At 40.8% G+C, this 21,776-nt stretch overlaps 1 protein-coding gene across 1 annotated transcript in view; it reads right to left on the reverse strand.

The window, feature by feature from the left end:
* The window catches only part of sde2 (SDE2 telomere maintenance homolog (S. pombe)), a 54,933-nt gene extending 33,486 nt beyond the window's left edge, over positions 1-21,447 (reverse strand). Inside the window, exon 1 of the mRNA XM_047043507.1 lies at positions 21,316-21,447. Within this exon, the coding sequence (XP_046899463.1) occupies positions 21,316-21,318 (3 nt within the window). The 5' untranslated portion in view covers positions 21,319-21,447. The remainder of the gene's footprint in view (positions 1-21,315) is intronic.
* Positions 21,448-21,776: the final 329 nt, after the last annotated feature.

Below are 21,776 nucleotides of genomic sequence, written 5' to 3' on the forward strand. Positions count from 1 at the left end.
CTCTGTGCACCTGACAAATAAAAGACTTGAACTTGAAAGCGTCAATTGACTTTGAAGGGTTTTAAGCAAGCCCCCACCCCTCTCCCCTCGGCTTGAAGCAACGGCCCCGGTGGATGTAGGTTAGACCCCGAAGCCATTTGTTTTGAGAATAATGGCTGGCTGATGAAGTTATTGGCTGGCTAGCCAGCTCAGCCAAAACCCAAATAGCTGCTGCAGCTGCCAAAATGTTAATAGCTACAAATGGCTGAAGCTGCCACTTCATGTTTACAGATGTGTATGTTATACTGATTTACTAGATCTCAATATTTCCAAGTTCTAAACGGTGTTTCCTCTAGGATTAGGATTTTTTTTTGCAGTGGGGGCAGGTCTGTCCGCGCTATCAACAGACTTGCAGACTTGCACGCCAACTGTGCCAAAACGTCTGAAATCTCGTTTGTGTACACACGAAATTCCGAAATTGACGTCTGTACACGTCAATTTTTGACGTCTGTACACGTTTTGACGTCTGTACACTATGGAAGGCCTAGTGGGGAAGTATTAAGACGCCCCCGTGTGTTAGCACGCGTAATTAACACCGACTTGGCATGCAAAGTCGGCGTCTTTTGCGCCTTGTTTGACACGGCCCCGTCTCAACCACGCGTAAAAAACGCCGACTTCCATACAAAGTCGGCGTCTTTTTCGCCTCGAATTGAAGCGTGTCACGTGACCCGTTGCATTTACACACGTAAATTACGTCTCAAACTTTGATACGTGTCTAGCAAACCACACGAAATTAACGCCTGGTTTGGCACAATCAGCGTCTGGTTTTCCAAAATTAAAGTCTGCTTGCTTGAATCTCCGATGGGAAATTATGACAACAATTGTAACAACTAATACGTAAGCCAAGTAGGTCAAAAGATGCTCATGCGAGCTACTAACAAATGCAGTGTTGGTTAGCTAGTTAGCAATTAGTATGAAGTTGGTGGTCACAATTGCAATCCTAAAAAGGGGTGCAGACTAGAGACAAATAAATGCAGTAATATCAGACTGGCTGGTTGTCTGGCTTGAAGCTTTGTGAACTTTCCTTGCACTGCGATTGCGTTGCCTCAGTATTGTGCGCGATTTGGTTTCACTGCCAACATTCCTTAATGTAAGAGGCAATGCGCAAACTCAGTTGGTGGCAAAATACAACTGTTGTTACTATTCATGTCAAGTGTATTTTATTGTCATTTTCAATTACATATGGTAGTACAAACGAAACAGAGTTTCCCCAGGACCATGATGCCATATTAAAAAACATGACAGTAAGGTGCCAGGGTCAGCGTATATGTAGCCTACAGTGACAGGACAGTATGTACAGTGACAGGACAGTATATACAGTGAAAAGACAGTATGTACAGTCTACAAGACAGTAAGACATTCTCAATGTCTGCAGAAAAACACAAAAGAGAAGAAACCTGCTCTCGCAATGCAGTGTTAGGCTACTAATAAAATAATTGTGATAACTTTAATTTATCTTCACAGTGCCCGCTCACTAGGGACTAACAAATAACGCAATGCGTCCTCTACTTTTATGAGGTGACCTGACGCTCAGGTCATTGACCCTTTAGTGACACCATCTATAAGGGTAACACCATTTTCATTATCTGGGAAATCATACCCTAACCTTTTGTTACATTTCCTTCTCATGTAATACACTTTCCCCTACATTCAGCCTTATAACATACTCCAAACTAACACAATGTACCATCATTAGGCTACAGTGTCTTGGTAAAGGGGTGAAAAATACTAGATTTTAACTAAACTTCCATTCAGGATTACGACTGCAGATGCATTGATTAAAGAGAAGTTTAAAGAATTATAAAACATTTTTGTAAGTCCAACGGTAATATCTGTAGGTTGCCACCTACACTCAGAAGCCAATGCTACTAAGAAACCCTTTTAAAATCAAACACTCTAAAAGTAAGGTTATACAATTTAATTTGATGTCTTTAATTAATTCAATTATGCCTTATGTTTTACGGTGTGTGGTGGTAGGACCCAAATGCAGGAGAGTAGCCAGACTTTGCCTCAAACAAAGGGTTTATTCTATTAAACGGGAAACAGCCAGGGTCAGTAGCGGTCCTAGCACATTTGGCGCCCTAGACTGATTTTTCACCAGCACCCACTCTTATGCCGCCCTAGGCGGCTGCCTATGTCGCCTATAGGAAAGACCGGCACTGGACAGGGTATTACGTTAACAAGGGTAAGGACAAGACAAAGACTAGACACAAAACAGGAACCTAAAATACACAGAACCAAACAAGACACAGGTGGACACGATAATACAAACAAGAACTGAAACCACTCAACGAGACGCAGGTGAAGACAATGGCAGACACAAGGACGCGGTAGGGCAGGGCAAAACCAAAAACGGGGGCACGGCTGTGGCCGTGACATTATGCCTGCCCAAAGGTGGGTGACTGTATTATCCCAGACTTCATGTACTGTTTGAACTGGGTTGTGTGTATGGGCAGTCTCAGGGTTATGTCACAGGTGTAGGCCTCTGGGAACACCCTTGGTGCTGGGGGAGGACCAGGGGACAGAAAGATAGTCAAAATATAGTATTTTCCTTAGAGTAGAGGTGCTAGACATGTCGTACATGGATACAGGTCACTACACAAACGTTGAATGTATTCATTCACACGAGGTAGTAGCCTACACTAAACCTTACAAAGTGCCAATACACACATCTGTATAAGCCTGGCATGAGGTGTGTAGCCAACCAGTGCTTGTTTAATGCTGTCATAACTGGATTCATAGGAAGATTAGATAAGAACTTCAGGAAGTGACAAGCCACGGTAATAAGAATAAACATGTATTTATTTAATAAAAAGTGCTTACAAAGAAACGGTTGGTAAATTAGTAGTGTAGGGAATGGGTGTGGGATCAGTGCAAGTGTTGAGTGTAGAGAATCATTACAAACTAAAAAGCAAACAGTAATGACATTCCTGATAGTAATGGAGAGACCCAGCTTGTTAGGGCACAACTTATTAAGGACCGAGGCACAGATCACAGGTGTGCTCTAGCAGCAATCACAGCTCCTCTACCTACCTGCCATCCTGCAACAGAACCAAAGACATAGAAACAGAAGACAGAGAAAGGAGACCCAAACAATGCACATAGAGCCAACAATCTAACATGGTTTATGCTATCATCAGAACAGGCATAACCTCCTGACCACTACAAGTCATTCAGGTAATGGTAATGTCCTATTGACTCATACAGCTGTGAACAGTATCCTTTCTGAAGTAGAGCCATGGCTAGTGTTTGCTGACCATGGCAGTGTTTAACAGCGTTCAACAAGTTAAAAGCAGTAGGCCTACATCTTACACAGCAGAAAGACAAATATTTATTTCAGGTCATCTGCAAGTCCCAGTGTGCCATTCCAATCAGCCCTTGGCCCAGCAGCAGCTGGGGTAGGCCTGGTTGCACAGTGAAATCCAGCAGCATGGTTGCTGCCAGAAGGTGACCTGAAAATGAGTTGGGCCTTTGAGACATCATAGATGATTTGTTAAGTATAAGGACAACAGTGTGTGAACGTGAAGGACAGCAGATGAACCTTTATTTATGTCACCGTGGCTGTGTATTTCACTTTTCTAGGTCTATACAAGGAAGATGACCGCTCAACAAATTGGCATCACAATATATTGGCACGAGAACCTGTCACTTCATAACTGCTACCTCCAATCACTGTACACACTGTCATACTGTCCTGTCACTGCATACTGTCCTGTCACTGTACATACTGTCTTGTCACTGAACATACTGTCCTGTCACTGTACATACTGTCCTGTCACTGAACATACTGTCCTGTCACTGCATACTGTCCTGTCACTGCATACTATCCTGTCACTGAACATACTGTCCTGTCACTGTACATACTGTCCTGTCACTGTACATAGTGTCTTGTCACTGTACATACTGTCCTGTCACTGTACATACTGTCTTGTCACTGTATATACTGTCCTGTCACTGTACATACTGTCCTGTCACTGTAGGCTACATATACGCTGACCCTGGCACCTTACTGTCATGTTTTTTAATATGGCATCATGGTCCTGGGGAAACTCTGTTTCGTTTGTACTACCATATGTAATTGAAAATGACAATAAAATACACTTGACATGAATAGTAACAACAGTTGTATTTTGCCACCAACTGAGTTTGCGCATTGCTGTCCTGTCACTGTAGGCTACATATACGCTGACCCTGGCACCTTACTGTCATGTTTTTTAATATGGCATCATGGTCCTGGGGAAACTCTGTTTCGTTTGTACTACCATATGTAATTGAAAATGACAATAAAATACACTTGACATGAATAGTAACAACAGTTGTATTTTGCCACCAACTGAGTTTGCGCATTGCCTCTTACATTAAGGAATGTTGGCAGTGAAACCAAATCGCGCACAATACTGAGGCAACGCAATCGCAGTGCAAGGAAAGTTCACAAAGCTTCAAGCCAGACAACCAGCCAGTCTGATATTACTGCATTTATTTGTCTCTAGTCTGCACCCCTTTTTAGGATTGCAATTGTGACCACCAACTTCATACTAATAGCTAACTAGCTAACCAACATTGCATTTGTTAGTAGCTCGCATGAGCATCCTTTGACCTACTTGGCTTACGTATTAGTTGTTACAATTGTTGTCATAATTTCCCATCGGAGATTCAAGCAAGCAGACTTTAATTTTGGAAAACCAGACGCTGATTGTGCCAAACCAGGCGTTAATTTCGTGTGGTTTGCTAGACACGTCTCAAAGTTTGAGACGTAATTTACGTGTGTAAATGCAACGTGTCACGTGACACGCTTCAATTCGAGGCGAAAAAGACGCAGACTTTGTATGGAAGTCGGTGTTTTTTACGCGTGGTTGAGACGTGGCCGTGTCAAACAAGGCGCAAAAGACGCCGACTTTGCGTGCCAAATCGGCGTTAATTACGCGTGCTAACACACGGGGGCGTCTTAATACTTACCCACTAGGCCTTCCATAGTACACGTCCGTTTTTGACGTCTGTACACGTTTGGACCATTTATGCTTCCATGCTATTGGTTGGCTTCAACATAGCCACCCCCCTTTTTACGTAGTGTCTGCGCGAGGCTGTACGTAGTCCTACTGTGACCATGTGGGCTCTTACGTAGCTATCATTTAGTATTTGGGACAGTCCATTTGTTTGGGGGAGAGCCACTTGTGCGGTTTATCCGGTATCATACTCCCGTCCAGTAGGTGGCGATGATGCGCCTATACATTGTTTGCTAACCGCCATTCAAAGAACCAACGAAGAAGACAAACACTTAGTGTGTGATTTCGAATTCTGGTGGAGGCAAATCTCAGAAAATTACGACCACAAACTTTCTCAACAATTGTGCCCAGACTTTTTCAGATTATACTCGACTTTTATCTTCAGATGACCAGGATTCCATACAGACTGTTCTAACCAGGTAAGCTATCAATTAGCAACGTTAAGCCAAGTTACTTGTCTTTTATAGCTGTTGGCTAGTCCTGTCCTCCTGGGCTCCTGACTTTTCGTCAACACACTTGTAGTGCGAACTCTTTAATAATGAGCAAGATCAAATTAGTTACTGAAGCCAGCAATCTCAAAGAGTTGTTTAAGAAGCTTTGTTGTAGTTAGCCTACCACTTGTCAACACACTTGTAGTGCTAACTCTTTAATAATGAGCAAGCTCAAATTAACGCCGCTAAACTAGACCTTATAAGGCTTTGAATATTGCGTTACTGAATGCGGTTATGTTACTAAAGCCAGCAGTCTCAAAGAGTTGTTTTACAAGCTTTGTTGTATTTAGCATACCACTCGTTAACACACGTGTAGTGCTAATTCTTTAATAATGAGCAAACTCAAATTAACGCCGCTAAACTAGACCTTATGAGGCTTTGAATATTGCGTTATTGAATGCAGTTATGTTACTGAAGCCAGCAACCTCAGAGTTGTTAAACAAGCTTTGTTGTAGTTAGCCTACCACTAATATATTTTGTCATGCTAACAGGTTAGAGATAATGGCGACGAGCGTTCGCTGGAGCAGAGGGCGACTGCATCAATCTGGAGTGGTGGATGAGATGCTTTTGCTCATTAGCGAGTTAGTTCGGGAAGCCAACAACAACCTGGTAATGTACTCGTCAGATTAAACATAATCTGAAGAAGCAAGATTCAAAACACGATGCCTCTAACATTTTTCTCTTTAACTGCAGTTGCTTCTGGTTTCACCGTACCTCGAATGGGAGGACAGACTGGAGGAAGGCCGGTTTACCAAATCCCCCAAGAGCAGTTGCAGATATTGTTGTCCTTTAACTTCTCTGCTAAACAGATTGCGGAGATCGTGGGTGTCTCAAGAAGAACAGTGAATCGACGGTTAAGGTATGTGTCAATTGAAGGACTAGTTCAGGAGAGATAGTGACCCCTTTCTCACTGAGCCCTACACAATTATTTGTTTATTTACAAAGCACATGAAACACTGCATAATTATGCTTTCTATACATTTCATGAAGAAATTGATATACTTTGATAGAACTCTTTCATATCCCATATCTTTGGAGAGAAAACCGTCATGCGCTTGTAGCACATAGCTACCTTGTCACTGTTCCTTAAACGCATAGTTTTATTTAGAGTTACTAGGGATGAATGTAAAAAATGTATCTAAGTCCTAATATGTATACATTGTCTTCCGTAGACAGCACAATTTCATCTTTTACAGACCAGATGATGCACTTGATCTGAAGGTGCTGCTATTCGGAGTATGTCCCACAGGCTTCGGAGGAGAACACATCGAGTGGCAGGGTCAAATTCGCTGTGGCATCTTGATCGCAACCACAAGCTCTTAAAGTAAGTGGCTTGTTTTACTGTGATTCGTTAATTTGCCCTAACTGTGTCCCTAGCCAATGACAAGCTGATTATTTTATTAGTTTTGAATTTAAAATAAGATTTTCAGCTTCACGTGAATGGAATAGAGGTTGGACTTTTCTTTCTGTTAAACGCCCAACATGTTGCACAGAAATGTATACAAATCATTTTAGCTGCATGCAAGCCATTCATATTTTTTTTGTTATTTATAAAATAAGATGTGCAATTGAAATCTTTCGTTTTCCCTTCCTTCTTCTCTTAGGCGGAGGATTGTAATCCATGGAGGAATCGATGGGTTCAGCCGACTGGTGGTTTTCCTGAAGGCTTCTAACAACAACAGAAGTGACATTGTAATGGATCTGTTTTCGGAAGCAGTCGCCCAGTTTGGTGTCCCATCCAGAGTCAGATCTGACTATGGAGGGGAAAACAACGCCATTTGTCTCCTCATGGATGTCTTCCGAGGATCAACCCGAGGGAGCACTCATAATCAACGCATTGAAAGACTGTGGGGCGATGTCTGGAGGCGTGACAAAAAAAACGCAGAGTCCTACGTAGTGTGGTCAGGTCGGCTGAGTTTATCATCGACAGGAATCTCCCAGCCCTACAGGACACCTACCACACACGATGCCTCAGGAAAGCTGGCAAGATTCTAAAAGACTGCTACCACCCATCTTTCAGTCTCTACCCCGCTGCCTTCTGGACAGCTGGCAAACCCAGTGTTATCACACTATCTGAGACTTGGCTGAATACAAAAATATCAGATGATGAAATCAAACTGGATGGCTATGTTGTGTATAGAGCTGACAGGGGTGCTCGTGGTGGAGGAGTAGCCACTTATGTCTCCTCAAATTTATTTTCCGAACTTGTAATCCCGAAGGAAAACCCTGTGCATTTTGAATGCCTTTTTGTTAAAATTTGTTTTCACGCAAATAAACAGCTGATCATAGGGAATATTTACCGACCTCCAAACTCCCCCTCAGAGTCAATAAACTCCATAGGCACTACTATCAAATCCGTGGATAACTCAAATGAGATGATTATACTGGGTGACTTTAACATCAACTGGTTAGACCGTTCATCTCTAAACGACAGACATTTTTTTGAGACCCTAAACCTGACTCAACTTATCCGAGAACCTACTCGGGTTGACCACAGATCTAAATCTTTATTAGATTGGATTTTGGTCACCCACTCTGAAAGAATCACTGAATCTGGTGTACTACCCGATTGCTTTAGCGATCATTCTATGGTTTTCTGTGTATGGAAAATTAGATTGCCTCGCTTACCACCCAAGGTAATCAGGGTAAGGCAGAGTAAGCATCTTAACACTGAGTTTTTCATTCAAGATATAGTAAATATAAATTGGAATAGGCTTCAACTTATACCTTTTGTTGAAGATGCTTGGCATTTTCTTTACACTGAAGTTCTTAAAGTTATTGACAAACACCCTTACTTGGATATCAGTAAGGGTTAAGGGCAGACACCTACCTTGGATTGATGCTGATCTAATACATCTTTTTAAACAAAGAGATAAGGCATGGGAAAAGTACCGCCTGTCAAAGGACTCAACAGACTGGGCTGCATATAAACAATTAAGAAATATGTGTACAACTAAAACAAGAAACGCCAAATCAAACTATTATAAAGATTCTCTGTCTAATAACTTCAGAAGTCCTAAGAAGTTCTGGAAAAGTCTCAATTCTTTACTCAACAAATCGACTAAAAGCATTGCCACAAAAGTCAAAGTTCACAATGACATTATTAGTGATCTTTCTACGGTTGCCAATGCTTTTAACCAACACTTCTCCACTATTTGTAGTTCACAATCGTTCAACCTCTCTTACTCTAATCCGATAGATGAGTTAAGCAGCTCCTTCTCATTCGCTTCAATGAATCCTATTGACGTCCAACAGGCAATCTCTGATCTAAAAGCAGGTAATGGTACTGATCCTGATGGTCTGGAGATCAAGTTTATCAAGCTCGCCTCTCATGTACTGGCATTTCCTTTATCGGACTTATTTAACTTATCGTTATCCACCTGTGTGGTTCCATCAATGTGGAAGTCTGCCAGAGTAACACCAATACACAAGGGTGGCGATGCACTTGACCTTAACAACTACAGACCCATTTCCATCATAAGTAGTATAGCAAAAGTGTTTGAAAAACTAATATTTAATCAACTATTTAAATATATTAATGATTTCTCCATTCTGTCACCTAATCAATCTGGTTTCAGACCTAAGTTTTCTACAACTACTGCTCTTCTAAAATTCACCAATGATGTTTCATCCTCCTTAGGCAATAACATGTCGACTGGCGCAATATTTATAGATCTCACTAAGGCCTTCGATATGGTTGATCACTATATGCTTCTTGACAAACTACATGCGATAGGCCTCTCTAAACAATCTCTTTTTTGGTTTAACTCTTATCTCCATTCTAGACGTCAGCGAGTCTCTTTTCAGGGTTATTTATCAGAATCCTTAATAATGGAAAAAGGTGTCCCTCAAGGCTCTTCCTTAGGGCCTCTTTTATTTTCTATATTTATCAATGATCTTCCTCAAATGTGCTCTGACTGTCTTATTCATCTATATGCAGATGACACGGTGATCTATGCATCTAACTCGTCGATTTCTAGGATTCAATCCACACTGCAATCTAACTTTAATGCCATCCAACTTTGGTTCCATTCCAACCACCTACTACTCAATAAGAAAAAATCATATAGTATGCTGTTTCCCACCAGATCAGCTACATTGAATCAAGACAACAATCTCTTACTCAAATTCTCAGATGATACTCCGCTAGTTAAAGTTGATGAACTCAAATATTTGGGCCTTGTACTTGACTCACAACTCTCCTTTAGGCGTCACATTCACTTAGTAGTCAATAAAATAAATTGTAATTTACGAATATTGTATCATTCTATTAACTGTTTCACTCAACTGATTAGGTTAAGAATTGTGACACAGCTAATATTTCCTATATTAGACTATGTAGATGCTATCAAAACACATCAGAATCTAATCTAAAAGCACTAAATGTTGTTTTCAATAGTATGTGCAGATTTGTGTTGAGATGTCCGTTCACTACTCACCATTGTATTATGTATAACACACTGAATTTATTATCACCAAAAGCCAGAAGACAGTTTCACTGGTACCAGATTATATTCAAATGTATCTACTCTGACTATCCTCTTTACCTGAAGGAATATTTAATTCCATATAGACCTATGTACAGATTGAGACACACCGAATACCCCTTCTTTACTGTACCAAACATCTCAAAAGAGAGTGGCAGGCGTGCCTTTAAATTTAAAGCCCCCTCAGACTGGAATAGCCTACCAGGGTCTCTAAGATCTATCACTTCTTTGCACTCCTTCAAAATATCCCTTTATAATCACTTACAAGCAAATTATCGCTGTAAATGTTTTGCTCATGTTTGACTGGACTTTTCTTTCTTTTTTTTTTCTTCTTTTTTTTATGTATAAATATTGTACGTGTGTACGGGTGAAGGTTTGTGTATATGTGTGCATATATATGTATGTATATGTGTATGTATGTATATGTGTATATATACACCTCTCAATATTACAATATGTATTCAATAAAGAGTCGGTGGGGTGGGTGAGGTCTGGGAGTGGGGGAACTTGAGCGAGTTTGAATGTGCATGTATTTGTCTTTGTCTTGTGTCTTGAGGACCCCCTCGAAAACGAGATGCTGCATCTCAAGGGGTTATCCTCCAAACAATAAATTTCAAATACATGTCACCATATCAAATTTTTGTGCAAGGTTGTCTGACACAAGAGTTGCAACATCACACTGGTACCCTACGTATATTTGGAGCAGACAGTTCCAGGGGGTGGCTGACCAGGGGGCGGCTGCACTTGTCTTTGACTGGCTACAAAGAGTTCTGGTACCCCTAAACCAATTTCAAGTGACGAACAGTTGGAACACCTCAGGCAACACACAAATCGTTTGGGTGGAGATGGAGACAGTTTGGGAACTGATCAGGTCCTCAATGTCCTGTCTTAAATACAGTTCACACACACATAATTTAACTATTGTAATCACATTGTCAATAGGCCTTGGAATGAGTAAGCAGTCTCCATCACGTCAATGTAATAAAGATGAGCAAACCAAATACAATTTTTGTGTGTTTAATGTTATTGCATTATGTAACTGAAAAAAGGATACATGTAGGACAAACAATATTCAGCCCTCCCAACGGATCAGCAGATCACATACATAACATTCGAAGATGAGTATTACGCCTTTGAAATCCATCCACTACATTTAGTCCTCCCCAAACTGATCTGCAGAACATATTCTAACCTATTCCAAGCTACACCTTTTAAAGTCTCGCCCACAGGTATAGCACCAGCGTGCACTTGTTTGCATTTGGGAACCTGGCCAGTCCATCTTCTGGGTAGAGAAAAGGCGAGCTCTGGCTGTACCGGAAATATGTAATATATACATATAATAATAATAATAATTAAGCCTCTTTAGTGCGTAGGCTAATTAATTCCTTGTAAAGTCAATAGCCAGATTTTGCTATAGCCTTGTTTTGTGGTGTGTTCGGCCTTCGACAGTAAAAAAAAAAAAGCTGAGAACTGATGTTTAAATATACAGTGCATTATATACACTGCATAATATACCAACCCCCTTGGGTTAGAATATTAAGGTAGGCCTACATAATCTAAATTGGCCAACTTTAGACATTTCATAAACAACGTGTTCAACTTTATGCATAAATATATGTGACTCTGTAGCCTACACATAGGCCTACAATTTGTTTTTGTAGTCAACAAGACAAGCATTTCATGGCAAACTATTCAGTGTCATTCATTTTACGAAAATGATGCACCTCGACTTGGGAACAGGGATGAATGCAACCATAGCCTATAATGACTCAAGTGCAGAGCATGCAAAGAGATTGTAAATAATTGATGAAAGGTCATATACACATTTATTAAAGATTAGTTTTGGCGTGAAAAAGTATTATGCTGAAACTTTACAACCACCAAAGTATGAGTGAAAAAATAAATGAGTATGCTATGCCCCATGAATGATTGAGGGGATTCAAACATTCAATAGCCTACCAAATAGGCAAAGGAATGCACCAGATATCTGGCCAAAGGTGCTGCTCAGGCAATGCAACATAGCGGCATGGAGATTAAATCTGATCACATTATCTGGGCCATTAATAATATGCGCTCCTTGCTCAGGTTTAATTAATGGTACTCTGTTCCTTGCTCCACTAATTTACAACTCCGTTCAAACATCCTCTGACTAATGCTGGGTACACACCACAAGATAATCGGTCTGATTTTGGGCCGATTTCCCCCTTCCGACAATCCTAGGTAATGTCCCGACAATCCTAGGTTATGTCCCGATTATCTACTGATTATTTTATCAGATTTTCCCTTGATGTGAGGTGTGTTAAGAGTGGCCGAACTTGCTCGGAAGAACGTCGGAGCCACTCCGAAATCATGTGTGAGGGGAACCCCAAGAACAAACACCACACACTATAGGATCAAAAAGGTTACATTTAGGATTTTCTTGTCCTCATGTTTGTGGTCTCTCACATTTAAACAATCTTAAAAGTTAAAAAAAAAAAATTCCAGCATAACACAGGTCTCTATCCTCTATAGACCTGTCCTGCATGTTTGAGATGTTTCCCTGCTCCAACACACCTGATTCAAATGAATGGGTCATTATCCAGTTCTGCAGAAGCCTGCTTATAACCATTTATTTGAATCAGGTGTGTTGGAGCAGGAAAACATCTCAAACATGCAGGACAGGGGTGCCCTGAGGACCAGGGTTGGGAACCACTACTACTTCCCATCCCTATCCTGGGGGGAAAAAACAGACCCTGTACATTTTCATTTACTCTTAATTACATTAAAAGTATTTTGTACATTCCCTGTGTTGGATATTACTTGTATATTGCCATGGGTATTACTTGTTTTATTTCTTGAATAAGGCTACTCTGTGTACTGTCCAGCTGTCTTCAACCCTGTGTATTCCTAACCTGTTTTATTGTAATGTTATTTTGCTTGCTGTTGCACCACAATTTATCCTTGGCTATACCCATCACATTGACCAGAGGCTCTGCCCTTACTATTTGTGCACTCACACTGCCATCTAGTGGCATTTTAACAAACTTAAATGTATACCTTTTTCGAAATGTGAATATGATATAGTATACAAACGCTTTTTTTTTTTCTTCAGTTGGTACAAAATAGCCTACAGTTGTTGATAATGTCACTGCCAATTTATATTAGCCTATTTCTTAACCTAAATTCAGACGTCCGTTTTTGACGTCTGTACACGTCAAAAATTGACGTGTGTACACGAACGTGATTTCAGACGTTTTGGCACAGTTGGCGTTCGATAGTTTTTGACGTTTGTTACGTCAGTGTCAGTAATGAATTATTAGATTTGAACTAATAACTACTCTCTGACAGGGGGGGAGGGGTGGATAGTAACAAAGTATTGATTGGCTAAATCTTTGTATGAGTTACAATGTGTTGCTGGGGTGTTTGTGTGTGTTGCTGGGGGGGAGGGTGCTTAGCTGGATATAATTGGTTTGTTTACTCTGATCAATACCCAATAAGATCATATCCCCTGTCACTCACTTGTGCCCCTCCCCCCTGTCACTGTGGTAAATTGTAACATTTCCCGCCCTTTTATGACAGACCAATAGTAAGCAGTTATTTGTCCCTTAAAAAAAATAGAAGGGGGTTTAAATAAAAGTGCATCTGTCTCTAGTTATACTCACCAACTATTATGGAAAGCAAACTCCAACTCCTTCGAAAGCCACGAGTGTGGATAATCGGCAGCTCGTTGATATACTGGCTTGAACGCCACCTGATCGCCACAAGGCCACGGGACACAGCCACCCTCGGCTTGATGTGCCAGATTGAGTGGATGGGGAAGAGGGGTATGAGATGGGCGCAGCTCCTGCCTCTTCTCCAGGGAACAGCGGGTCCAGGTCCTGACGTAATGATCTTGCATCTGGGCGGAAACAACCTGGCCTCTCAAACATCTTGTTGTCTGATGATCCAAATGAGGAACGATCTTGAATGGTTACTGCAAAAGTACCCCAGTACCAGGATCATATTTTCCGATATCATCCAGCGACAGGTCTATCGCAACCATGTACCTGGTACCAGTGTGTACGGGATTGAACGGGCCCGAAGGCATGTGAATGCCGGCATAGCCGCCTTCCTGGCTGATAGGGGCATGTCTGGCATCCGAAACAACGACATCCATCATAAGGATGATTGTTATTTAAGGGACGGCGTTCACTTAAATTTCAGGGGAAACAAAATGTTTCTGTTGAATGTCCACTCAGGTCTGAGCAGGATATTGTAAAGACTCCCGCCTAAAAGCAACAAAGGCTCTTAAGAGCCACCTAAATAACCCAAAAATAAACTTTTACTAATGCGCTCAGTGAAAGTCACGTCGAGCTGATCACTGTCAGTCATTCAAATCCAAATGTCCTCCATAACACCTTTCACACAATAGCCTACTTAATTTTGGGATTGGCTAAATTTGTTGTTTAATCTATGTGATATTTAACTGTCTCATTATGTGCTGGTGATTGAAGATAATACAGATCAGTTCACAAAAAGCCACTAGATGGCGGAGTTGAGGGGAATATAAAAACGCGCCTTTTTTCGAGTACGAATAAACTTTTTTTTTTATAGCAAACCTTGCAAGATACAAGTATACTCAAAATAGAAATGTTATATGAAGCCCAATGTAGCAAAAACTTCAAAACGCAACCATGTCATCCCACTTAGGCACTGTAAAACAAAGCCAGTATAACCTCAGTCTGTCGTGGGCATTCCAAGCTAGGTAGCTACTGTCAGAATTCAGTAAATCACAGGCACTCCTCAGACATAAGCTCGATTATTAAAAAAACCCCAGATGGGAAATGTTTGCGGTTTTCACAGTCTTGTAGAGGAGACCTTCATGAACAGAATGACATCAAATTGAGGCTGTGGCATTGAAGTTCAGGTTAGTAGGCAATGGCTCAAAGTACTCACAGCCCATTACAGACCTCTTAAAATGGGAAAACTTCTGTGCCACATACGGGATGGTATTCGCACAGGGATTGGCTCTAATTTGAGTGACAGGTTGATTCACCAATTGAAAAACTCATCTGGGAATTTTGATTTTTGTAAGGGGAGTGCCGAGATTTTACTGTCGCCGTTTGGCTTCCTAAACAGCAGTAGAATTTTAAGTTTCTCTAAACCGCGTCACGTACAGCATAACAGTGAGCTACACTGGCTTAAAACTACAGGTATATAATGATAATTGTACCCATGAATTGTTTACTAGTAATATAATGTCATAATAAATCATAAAAAGTTAATCGATATGTGAGGCATGTTTATTATTTTAACGATTGAAAACGGATGTATCACAGACCGTTCAACAGAGGCTAATTACGCTAACGACTCAGTCATCAACCGAAAATTGACTACTGTTTTCGAAAGTAAATGTACTAATAATATCAGCGTACATCGTATTGTACATTAAATCTCACAATTGTGTTTTTTATCACAATGTAAAATGAGCAATACGTTCAATTTTGCATTTGTTGACGCTTGGAACCCTCCGTTGTGATTACATTGAGAGCAGAACGTTTGTCCTCCCTATGTACAAGTGTGTTGACAAGTGGTAGGCTAACTACAACAAAGCTTCTTAAACAACTCTTTGAGCTTGCTGGCTTCAGTAACATAATAATCGCATTCAGTAACACAATATTCAAAGCCTTATGGTCTAGTTTAGCGGCGTTAATTTGATCTTGCTCATTATTAAAGAGTTAGCACTACAAGTGTGTTGACGAAAAGTCAGGAGCCCAGGAGGACAGGACTAGCCAACAGCTATACAAAACAAGTAACTTGGCTTAACGTTGCTAATTGATAGCTTACCTGGTTAGAATAGTCTGTATGGAATCCTGGTCATCTGAAAATAAAAGTCGAGTACAATCTGAAAAAGTCTGGGCACATTTGTTGAGAAAGTTTGTGGTCGTAATTTTCTGAGATTTGCCTCCACCAGAATTCGAAATCACACACAACGTGTTCGTCTTCTTCGTTGGTTCTTTGAATGGCAGTTAGCAAACAATGTATAGGTGCATCATCGCCACCTACTGGACGGGAGTATGATACCGGATAAACTGCACAAGTGGCTCTCCCCCACACAAATGGACTGTCCAAAATACTAAATGATAGCTACGTAAGAGCCCACATGGTCACAGTAGGACTACGTACAGCCTCGCGCTGACACTACGTAAAAAGGGGGGTGGCTATGTTGAAGCCAACCAATAGCATGTAAGCATAGATGGTCCAAACGTGTACAGACATCAAAACGTGTACAGACGTCAAAAACGGACGTGTACAGACGTCAAAAATTGACGTGTGTACACGAACGACAGTTCAGACGTTTTGGCACAATCGGCGTTCGATAGCCGGGCTGCAGGCGATGCCGGCGCTGCATGAAGTCGAACGCACGTGTTACTATAGACAAGTTAATGAGCCGTTTCCGCTATACTTCCTGAACTGCTCCCCTATATGCAATCCACTTCTCTTCTGGCGGGCTGGGTTTGTTTTGCTAGCTAGATCCGTTGTGCCGACAAAGCACTGGTATCGCAGGGAAAAAGAGGTTATAACATTTACAACATGAAGAAAAGTGGTTTGGGAACGACGTGTGCGGTAGTTGGTTGCAAACACTCGAGAAAGCACCTGAACGAGTGGTTGGATAGAGTGCTACGACCAGTTTTAAAACCTAGAATCGCCTCTAGAATTGCCTCTAGCCTGTTACTGTTAGGCTATACTACAGTATTGTTTGTATGATAGTCACATTTTGTTGGTGTTCCTTTGTCCTATTGTTGCAGTGGATTTAATAATTATACATTGATATGTGGATATAATAATTCAAACCTTTCAAAGTGCCAATACAACACGTCTATATAAACCCGGCATGAGGTGTGAAGCCAAACGGTGCTTGTTTAAAGCAGTCATAACCAGGTTCATAAGAATAGATACGTTGGCACTTCAGGCAGTGACAATTGCCACATAAATAAGGATAACATTGTACTGCCTGTCTTGTCCTTCTGAAGTTGTTAAATTGAATAGGCTGAACATCAACATGTAACATCAAGTATAGCCTAGAAATTCCAAACGAATTAGCGTTAGCTTTCAATTTAACATATGCCTAGGCTACTTGTACCGTGTCCTGGCAATAAATAAAGAACATTATGCTACATGTTTTGCCATGACAACTGGCAAGACCATTGAATGTTCATGATGTTCCTGTGTGTTTATTCCTTTGACTGGGTACAACAACGCGATCAGTCAACCGACCACAAATGGTTTTAATGTCAGGCTACGAATTTATTGAACAACTTCTGTCTGATACGTGTGGCATCCTTTAGCCAAATAATTAGCCTACATTTTAATGAGAGATTGAAGAGCTAGACAACAAATGTTCTAATGAATCACCGACTAAAAGTCATCTTCTGACATTGCCTTTGCTCCATGTTAAAAGCTCCAAAATGATGAACTGGCAAAAGCTTTATAACTATAAATATACTCTAAATGTACTTAAAAGTAAGGCGACAACGTTATCCACAAGTACATGCCACAACGTTGGCAACTTATCCAGTAGTAAATGTCAAACGACAAGTATGTCAAAGTAGTAGAACCGTGATCCCAAGCTAGCATAGACAAATCGCTGTGTTTATACCGGCAGACGCTCTGCAAACCACTTCTGGCGGAAATGAATTGCATATTTGTAGAGTTATGGCAGCCCCTAGTTTTGGCACGTAAACTTGTCTATAAACAGGACGCTCTCATGACGTGATGCTTTTTTAGTCTCATACTGTGAGATTTGAGAACCTAAAATGTGCTATGTGAGAACAACACAATTACCGTTTCTAGTTGTTTCCGCCATTTCAGCTCAGCGTGAGAGAAAAATGCATTCTTTCTTTTACTGTCTATGATCATCACTGTAGGAAAACGCGCAATTTTAATTGGTCATCAATTCACTGAGTCCTGTGTATCATAGCAACGAGCACGATAATGTGGCGAATCCGGTGTGCAACATTGATTTAGTTTATCATTTATTTTTCGTGTGTGTATGTCTCTATGTGATAGATAGAATTATTGTTTGATGCAAATAATTTCAGCTGGCTCAGCCAAAAAATATTAGCCTGACGTTGTCATACTCAATTCTAGTCAGAATATGAGTCTGAGAACTCTCCGTTGGGCTTTGACTACAGGGCGTGTTTCAAACGAGCCTGGAAAACAAATGCCTCTTCGCTCAATTGGATAGATCTACAACCAATCAGAGCAACAGAGTATGTGACGTATGTTAAGCACCGCATAGTTGTTGTCAACAGAACTAAACTACAAGCAGACTTGAAGTATGCTTGAAGAATGAATACAAACGATTTTTGCCGGTGTTGTAAAATTAATTTAAGGGTAGGGAGAGTATTTGTTCACACGGTCAACCTTTTTGAGCGAAACAATAAAGGGCAATGCATATACGAAGTTCTCCGTTTAGGATTACAACTCCATCGGGGCCAGCTGATAAATTAAACTTTTACTGAATCCCGTAGGAAGGACGGCAAAAACATATTTTCCATCGACAAATGCCTTGATTGCGTCTCTCTGTTCCTCTTTCAAAATTAATGCGCTGTCGATGTCTTCTAAAACAGACTCGATGGCAGTATCATAACATCCCAGCTCTCCAGCGGTAGCCATGTTTGTTCAAAACGAATTCAACTTAAGCGCTCTTTTGTGACGTGTGTGATTACGTTTCTGTTGATCATCTGTCCATCATCGTATAAAGCCCGCCCTGGCAATTTAATTGGTTCGCCCAGATTCTGGTTTTCTGTAGTTGGTCCCCAATACGAGACCCTCCAGACCCAACTTCCCGACCAAATTTTTTTGGGGGCGGGGAGAAGTTGGGCTGGCAGCCAGGCTAAAAAAATATCAGATGGCGGCTCAATTTGGCTGACAAAATTATTAGCTGGCTTTGGCTGAAACTTAAGGCCGAAATATGCTTCTGCGTCTCCGTTTACGGATGGGCGGGCGCACGGATACGCACGGATACGGACGGATAGACTGCGTTTATGGTTCTCCGTAGGCTGTGGGTGCTGAAAACAATTCACCGCCAGAAGAGTAGGTGGCGCAACGGTTTTTTGTTTAGAAGTCGTTAAGTGTTTATTTACCTAGGTTACCGAAAAGTCGGAGCAAGTTTACAAATTAGCCGTTCCATCAATAAAATACGCACATTTTCAGCAACTACACTGACCATTTGTCATCACATTTTAATTCAGATTCTGATTTACATGTACTGTTTAGCTGAAATATGAATTTTAAAAACTTTATAAGCAATGGCGGTCAAAGGATTCTGTTCGTCCTGCTATCACGACAACCCCGCCCCTACCCCTGACGCAAGTGGTACTTAATACTGACCAATCACAGCCAAGGGGGTCTCCGTAGCTCTCCGTAGCTCTCCGTAGCTACGACGGATAGTTACAAAATTAAGGAGGTGCACGTCAAGCTGTCCGAGGCTCTACGAGGGCTGACAGAGAGCTTTTAGAGGGCGTTCCACGGAGACGAGGGCGTTCCCATGTGTCAGTTTTTCGAAAAACGCAAAAGCATATATCGGCCTTTAAATGGCGCCGCTTATCGGCGCTTGGCGGCGGCTTCGGGGTCTAATGTAGGTGGTATTGCATTACGGTTAGGTTTCCGACTCTTCCGATCGTTTTTATTCTATTAACTCCAGTCAACATTTACAAAACTATCTCCCCCAATAATTTTTGTTCAATTCTCGAACCTGGCTCATACTACTAGCTTTTTCATAGAATATTTTTTCCCGACTTTTGCTAAGTTTGAGACCAATCCGAAATGGGTAAACTAGCACCCAATATATTTACTTAAGTCAATATAAGTTGCCTGCAAATGTGCTCGCGGATACAAAAAGGGCACGAGCACAAAAGTTCACATTGGCCGATGGCCGATTTACATGGAGCTGAATGAGCCATAGACTAATATTGAATGAGCACAGGGAGAAATGGCTTGAGTTGCCTGCCTTGTTGTAGCAAGTTTAGCAAATCGTTGTCACACATACATGAAATGTTGTTAATATAGTTTATTCCCGTTATTGTAAAACGGATTAGATTTTTCATAAAAACGTTAATGACATGATGGGAAAATAGCCTATATTATGTTAAGCGCAAGCATAGATTGTTGACATGTCTATCTTGAGCAAAGACGAAGATTAATACTTTAACTGTTAACCACAATAGGAAATTATATATATTTAAATAATATTAGTCTTGCCTTCAGAAATTTTGTTAAAAACACCCATTATTCTTTTCTTGATCGTGTCATCAAGCCAGACTGCTTCACCCCCACTTTCATCTGATGGAAACGTCTTGTAGCCTATATGGTTCTGTGAATGAGCCCCTTTCAAAGGCAAATGTTCAATAAAGTATATTTTAGTCACAGTTCTCAAGCTTTTATTTATTACATTATTACCAAGTCTTGTTAGATCACGTTATATCCATTAATAGGCGTTTGGTTTTGTAGGATGAACATATAAAACACAGGCCACATTTCTACACTGATGATAAATTGAAGGCAGTGTGAATTTTGTGGCATTTCGTTTGAATATAAAGTTGACAGTAAGCTATGGTAAGTCTGCATTATGGAATTTCGGTTACCAAAATAACTAAGCTATATTTGCCTGGCGAGAACAACTGTTCATGTTAACAGTTTATTTCGTCCGATACAATGCGTTTGAAATCATACTCATATCACGAAGAAAAAAAGCAACATATGTGATGAGTTCCATCTAGAATAGCCTTATATTTAGCCCTATAGCATATTTCTAAAAATCAAGTAGAAGGGATACTATACAGTGACAGAATACATTTCCGTAAGTCTGCATCATGTCTCTGATTCTTATCGGACTTTCTGCCCATGGATTCTGCCTTAACTCACACTCTCGTAACCATATAAATCTATGCTCGCGACTGGTTGTAGCTAGTTGCAAGCGTGCACGAAGTCTCGGAGCTAGGAAAAAAATGAGCCACTCTTTAAAGCTAGACCGGAAGACACGGAAGTGGAAATATGGTCGCGCCCAGTCTCGCACTCTCGCTTGCCTCACTGCGCCACTGAGCACTTTTCGTAGAAATGAATGGGGACGCCATCTTGGAAGACAAAAGTAGCTTACTCTAGGTACATTAACTCTATGGTTTTAAGGTACTGTAATTAGCGATCGCACTAACTAAGCATTCGAGTCTTTAGCATCCGAGTCACCCTGACAAATGTTAGCTAACTTTAGCTAGTTAGCTAGGTAATGTAACGTCCTCCAAGGTGTAGTAAGAAGTTCAAATTAAAACAACTTACCATTAATGATGTGGACGGCACCACCGGTGGACCTGCACCTTGGAGGCTGCCCTTACACCTGCCATAACGGGGCGTTCGATCTCTCCTAACTGGAAAGAACTAGCCATGTTTGAATCCTGTCACCCACGTTGCACCCACTGATCCGGGTATGGGCGGGGCTGTGTGCACTGCTACTGCCAGGAGCTCGGCTATTGGCTCGTCTCTAAATATTTAGCTAAATATTTGAAATATTTAACTATTTAGCTAAATATTTGAAATATTTAACTATTAAGCTAAATATTTAACTATTTGGCTAAATATTTAACTATTTGGCAAAATATTTGAAATATTTAACTATTTAGCTAAATATTTGAAATATTTAACTATTTAGCTAAATATTTTACTATTTAGCTAAATATTTAACATTTAGATTTAAAATGTAACATTTAGATTTAACATTTACATTTAAACATTTTGATTTA

The sequence above is a fragment of the Hypomesus transpacificus genome, chromosome 21 (assembly GCF_021917145.1).
Source record: "Hypomesus transpacificus isolate Combined female chromosome 21, fHypTra1, whole genome shotgun sequence".
NCBI lineage: Eukaryota > Metazoa > Chordata > Actinopteri > Osmeriformes > Osmeridae > Hypomesus > Hypomesus transpacificus.